Genomic DNA, 6,200 nt, shown 5'->3' on the forward strand with positions numbered 1-6,200 from the left:
ACGGCTAAAATTATATTATAAAAATTGATGGTTACATAAAATATTTTATAAAAAATTATTTAGTTTGATTAAAAAATCTAATATAATATTAAGAATAATTGTGAGAATCTTGTTTTTGAATTAAAATTTATCTCCAGTTAAGTAAAGGACAATATTTAAGTAATTAAAAATATAGATTCTCCTTTCACACAAAATTATAATAGCAAATTAATTTTGATGTGGGGTTTAAAATTCTAAAATACCAAAATATAAGATAAATTCAAAATTTTCACAACTATGGTTGTATGTCGTCATGCAAACCAAAATTACCATAGACAATTTTTTTACTAAAAATAGAAATTGACCTCGACGATTTAATTCTTTTGAGATTAAAAAATAAAAATTACAAATCATCTCTTATGATTTTTTACTTTATAAATTGCTTTCCATATTTTAGTTAAACACAATAATTCCAATATTTTTGCATTTCAAAGCCCATATTTAAAAGATTCGGCAACTTGTAATACCCGTATCCAATATATAGTTCCACTAATTTCAATATTTTATTTACTTTGAAGAATGTAATTACAAATGAATTTTCCTTTTAGGAACGCTATGCCATAACAGTAACCAAATGCATAGGCTTATTGGAAAAGTTCACTCCCAAGAGTGACGACACCAATGTCCTCATTGACTTGTGAATAAAAAGGAGCAATCTCTCTTTGAATCCGCTCTAGCTCTTGCACTATTTGCCCCATTGATGGCCTTCTATAACTCTTGCTTATGCATAATAATGCCAACCTCACCATTCTCCTTGCACCATCTTTTTCATGCTCTCCTAATGTTACATCAACCAACTTCTCCAACCCATCACTATCCTTTGCCTTTGCCTTTGCCTTCAAATACATCATTATCATTTACTGAGTTACCAGTGTTTATTAAAAAGCATGTAATGAATATACCTAATATTTATGTACCTGGAATACTAGGTTTTCTTCTAAGGTTGACATGTTTCTGTTATAAACTTCACAACCACTAATCAACTCCAGTAAGAAGACTCCAAAGCTGTATACATCACTCTGCTGTGTATAGTTTTCTGGTGAACTCAACCTTGCCAAAGAAAAATGTTCATGCACCATAAATCAACAAGGAAAGGCTAAAACTATAAAAAGAAAAACAGCATAGTGTAGTTAGCATACTCTGGGTCAAGAAAGCAATCTATGCATGAAGATGAGGCTGCAGCCTGATCAACTTCTCTTTGCAATGTGCCGAATCCGTAATCCGAAACCTTGGCAGTGTAACTTCCATCCAAAAAAACATTTTGAGTTCTGAAATTGGTGTGAACCAAAGGAGGATCCAAACTGTGAAGATGTTCCAGTCCTGTTTGCAAAGTATAATAGACTAATAAGTTGTTTATTTTGAATTCTAAAAGGATAATCAATAGTAAAGATGGACAAACCTTTGGATGCTCCTAAAGCAATGGATAACCTCCTCCACAAGTCTAACTTTCCAATAGGCAAACCTTCACTATCTGCAATAAGAAAAGTTACACATTAAGCAGAATAATAAAGAGAGGTAAAACAATAAAAGCAAACTCAAAAGAAAGAGAGGCAGAGTACCATATAGGTGATTCCCTACATGGCCATTAGGGAGATGTTCATACACTAGTAATTGTTGATAGCCATCTTCATAGTAGCCTATAAGCTTCACAAGATTCATATGATGAATGCATGATATCTTCCTCACCTGTCATCACTTATTATATATCAACATGATGTAATATGCATATCAAGCATGTCTGTTTTTAATGTTCAAATTTATCTACCTCGCCGATGAAATTCGTCGTTAGAGAAGACATTCTCCTCTTTATAGCCACAATAGATCCATCTTGAAGCAAGCCCTGGTAAACCAAACCAAATCTATCTTCACCTACAATATTACTTTGATTGAAACATCTTGTAGCTTGTTCTAGTTCTAAAATTGTTAACTGCCTTGCATTGTGTGCATAATATGGACACAATTCGTTTACTTGCAGAGAGTTGTTGCTTCTTCCCATCTCAACTGTAAGAATCCACAACATCAGATCAAATTTTAACCAAAAATCTCAAAGTAAATAACATGAAAAATCTCAACTTACCTGTGGGAGATGGCATAGAAGAAGCACTCTCAGATGTTTGCCTCATGATTCTTTTAAGACGCATCAAGCAGATATACACAATTACCACAATGATAATCACCAATAAGGCGGCAGCAACGCCACCAACTGTGGCGGCAGCAGCCCTTCTTTCACCCTGCCTGTTAACTTGAGCTTCTTGAACAGGTGTAAGTGTTGGAATGTCATTGTTTCCATCCACCTTTGCTGCTATTCCACCTGTTTCTCAAGTAAGGATCTTTTCTCATCATTCTTATGATTGATTTCTTGATGTTACACTAAGAGTATAAAAACTTTAGAAAGTTAATTTTATAATCATGTTAACAAATTACACATATCTCTCTGAACAACAAAATACTACACAGTACACACAAATTCAGAGAAACATAGAGAAGGAGCTTACAGAGAATCAGTGATAAAGCACCTGGATCTTTTAGTTTATAGCAGTTAAGGCGACACGGCCATTGCATTCGACACGGATACTTCACAATGCTGCATCCCAATTGCTGTGATCTGCCAAGTGAACCTTTCAAAGTGAACAAAGCCTCAGCTGCAGTCAACAAATTTGTCATTGGATCTTCTCATTGACACTAATTTTATCTATATATATTGAAGATCAACATGTAGTTTACTACTTTACTTTCCATGAGAAAATGGAAACATATAGTCTTTGTCCAATAATTCATAGCTTGCAAATGGAAATTTGATAGACAAATTCAATGCTTTTTGTTATGGAAAACAAAAGTTGCTAATGAATATGGTAAAGGGAAAAAGATATAAACACTTACCATATAATTTGCTGAGACATAAAAGTTGAATGAATATGAGTATGGGCAACTTTATCCCCCATAGCAATCGCATTGTCAACAAGCATCACCCTATGAACTTCATGATAGACTCTTCTTGCTTTTTCTACAAGCACTAAAACACACTCAAATAAACAGGCTTACATATTTCTCATTCTTATAAGCTCTTCAAGAGAAATAGGAACTATGCACAGTTTTATGAAACATGAAATAATCTCAGTCAAACTAGACAGAAGAGCAATAAAGAAAAAAGAGGGAACTAGCATACAATCAATCAATAATGGAGCTACATCACAAACTAAGATCTCTCATCCACAAAGTGACAATGAAAGTCAATTTTTTAGTCAAAAATAGCATAGTGGGCAATTTTGATGACAGAACTTACTAGAAATACAAAATGTAATGTAACAATCATCAAAGGGAATAGACAGTAAACTGCTTTATATAATGGTGAAAATTTGAGAAGAATTTTGAAGTCACACTTTGCATGGCTCTCAAGTTACATACTTACCGAGGAAGTGGAAAGAGAAAGCAATAAAAAATGCTTGAAAAGGGTATGAATGAATGAAGATAAGAAGAGTAAGAGAGTGTAGCACTGGCAAGTAGCAACACAAGAATCCAACAGTGGAACTTGGTTGACTATATATACTAAACAGCTAAGAAAGGTAACAGGAAAAGCTGGAACATACTTTAAACAGGTTGTCTTCATTGAAGTGGACAGCTGAACTTGCTGCTTTCTTTTGATCTTTGTTGTTAAACCCACAATATATATTTTCCAGCCTAATGAGAAATTTGGAATTCCAAATCCCAAAATATTCCCAAGGAATCTCTCAACCCCAGAGGAAAATGCATGCCACAATATATATAGACTTCTTTCAAGTACTACTTATATCAAATACCTTTTCACCATTATTTTGCAAGTTCCATTATTCCTCAGAGAAGCTCATAAATCTAAAGGTTTTTATAAGCATAAACCACAATTTAATTAGTCTCTAAAGTTGTGTTTGGACCTAATAAAAGAATGAAACCAAACACTTTCTTGTATTTGTCACATGTTGGCGTTTCAATACTTTATAAATAGAACTTAGAAGATTTTGATTTTTGTTTATCTCTTTTTTTTTTCCCATAATTTCATAAGATAAGAGCATCAGCATGATGCATTGTTGTGCAGCAAAGTGGTAAAAGAGAAGAACATGACAAGTGGACCATGGAGCAATGGTAAAAGACATAACGTGATGATTCTGAGTTAAGGTAAACTACAAAAGCCAAAAACAATAACATCATCCATGTAAGAATGATCCCCGTGGAGTTATGTTATGTATTAGAGATCTCTAGAAAGTTGAGGCTAAATCAAAGTACATAACATCACAGATTGTGGTGCTTCAAGGATCAAACTTCGTTAGGAGACATGATTTTAAGGAGAAAATGAAAAGTTATTATGCAACTCATGGCAAAGAGAGATCACGTGTGTGTAACTGTGTATGTGTGTGAGCTTCGGTAAAGTACATGCTTCTATGTCTTTGTTTTTCTTATATATATATATAATATCATATAATATAAACTACTAGTTAATTTGGTTTGACTTAGTCCTCACGTTACAGTAAGGTTTTACTAGAGAAATAATGATTCTATAGTACATTAAATAAAAATTATTAAATAATATGATATATTTAATTAAATTATTATCTAATAATTTTTAACTATTATTTTCACATGAAATCAACTCATATTAAATGACGCTTTGACTTTCTTATTACAAAATTTTTCTCTCACAAGTACAGAATACTTGTCTCCAAATTATATAAACAAAAAAAGGGCACATGTGTAGGCTCTCTGGGTCTAGAGGGAGAAGGAGAGAAGACATAGATAGCATTGCATTGGAAGAAAAGAGTTTGTTACTTAATAGAAGCCACTACAAGTAACAGTGTAAGCAAGACAATTCCATTCAAACTTGCATCAGGGGCATGTGCTGCTTTCATTTCTTGTTACTCGTGACTAGTCTTAGTCTAGTTCACAAAATTGACCTCTTTGAATTCCTTCCTTCCATCTTTCTTAGGTTTCACATGTCCTCGGAAAGTCTCCTCTCAATATATGTTACCTTCAAATAAGTTTTAAAGGGTTATTATTATTATTATTATTATTATTATTATTATTATTATTATTATTATTAATTTTAAGGGTGGTGGTGTATGTGCTAGTCTAGTTAACAAAATGGAAATTAAGACAGATGAAAAGTTAGTTGCTAAAATGATCTCTCACTGTAACTGTATGGGAAAGTGGTTGCGAGGTGAAAAATGAAATGGACATAAGAGAGAAACATCCTTGGTCCTAATAGGAAAAAAAGTAGCATGATGCTGACTTAAGGGTTGCTTTGTGGGGACCAATAAGAGTAGTGAAATGTTTCAGTCTAGCATATGAGAAAAAAAAAATTAGTCACATGAGAATAACAGAAGAATTGCTCAATGATAGGCCATTCTAGCCGGACCCTCACATGCCATAACATTTATGGAAATATATAGGTAAATAATTTTTAATTAGTTAATTTTAAATAATTGTATCTAATAATTATTAATTTTATATTTTTTTAAAAATAAAATTTAAATAATTATTAGTTAATAATAATTAATTAATATATAATATAATTTAAAAATATTTGTTGATTTATTGTTAAGTAAATTCTATTAATTATCTAGTAAGATTGATCATTTATTTGTATTTTGTGATGGTGATGTGTATGTGCCTTCTACCGTTTTCTCTTTCCTATTTTTGGTAATAATGTCTTTACTTTGTCATATATAGAGTATATTTGTGCTTAATCAACTCTTTTATTACTTCTTACTTTTTGGTTACTTGGTATTATCTATATGATGTTACAACATCCGGTCCCTAATCTATCACTCAGTCACTCACCCCAAAATAAAGTTGATAATTTATGAATTTAACAGGCATTTAACATGTTATTTATTTAAATATAAAAATCAAAATTCTAAAGTAGAGTTGAATGCGTAAGAAAGTAAGAAATTATTATTTTTTGAATTTAGATTCTCTAAATTTTAAATTTTACTTTAGAGAATAAAGTATGATTTTTTATCATTTATTTTATTTTATAGGTGGGACCAAGAGTAAATATGGAGAGAAACCATTCAAGAATAAAAAATTACATTTTATCCTCTAAAGTAAAAATTCAAAATTTAGAAGATCTAAATTCTTATTTTTTTTTTAATTATTTGATGGGGCCTATATATTATGTTGTAAAAATAATT

At 31.5% G+C, this 6,200-nt stretch overlaps 1 protein-coding gene across 3 annotated transcripts; it reads right to left on the bottom strand.

The window, feature by feature from the left end:
- Positions 1 to 521: 521 nt before the first annotated feature.
- On the bottom strand, positions 522 to 3,447 carry LOC107610440 (putative serine/threonine-protein kinase PBL28). 3 transcript variants are annotated; one of them, XM_021108624.2, is made up of 9 exons: positions 2,920 to 3,447; positions 2,535 to 2,657; positions 2,117 to 2,350; positions 1,805 to 2,040; positions 1,599 to 1,725; positions 1,439 to 1,510; positions 1,179 to 1,359; positions 957 to 1,089; positions 522 to 875 (listed from the first exon to the last, which is right to left on the bottom strand). In XM_021108624.2, exons 1-9 carry the CDS (start codon positions 2,990 to 2,992, stop codon positions 624 to 626), a joined length of 1,431 nt encoding a protein of 476 aa, XP_020964283.1. In that variant the 5' UTR covers positions 2,993 to 3,447; the 3' UTR covers positions 522 to 623. The 3 variants fall into 3 exon arrangements, with proteins under 3 accessions (XP_020964283.1, XP_020964282.1, XP_020964280.1); XM_021108623.2 differs by having other exon boundaries at positions 2,556 to 2,681; XM_021108621.2 differs by having other exon boundaries at positions 2,535 to 2,681; positions 2,920 to 3,446.
- Between the last annotated feature and the right edge of the window lie 2,753 nt (positions 3,448 to 6,200).

The sequence above is a fragment of the Arachis ipaensis genome, chromosome B8 (genome assembly GCF_059453495.1).
Source record: "Arachis ipaensis isolate K30076 ecotype BB chromosome B8, ASM5945349v1, whole genome shotgun sequence".
Taxonomy (NCBI): domain Eukaryota; kingdom Viridiplantae; phylum Streptophyta; class Magnoliopsida; order Fabales; family Fabaceae; genus Arachis; species Arachis ipaensis.

Coding starts and splice junctions, on each gene's coding strand:
- LOC107610440 (XM_021108621.2), bottom strand. CDS start 2,992: ATGCGATTGCTATGGGGGATAAAGTTGCCCATACTCATATTCATTCAA. Junction 2,682..2,919: donor ATGTCTCAGCAAATTATATG/GTAAGTGTTTAT, acceptor TGTTGACTGCAG/CTGAGGCTTTGTTCACTTTG. Junction 2,041..2,116: donor TTCTATGCCATCTCCCACAG/GTAAGTTGAGAT, acceptor GGATTCTTACAG/TTGAGATGGGAAGAAGCAAC.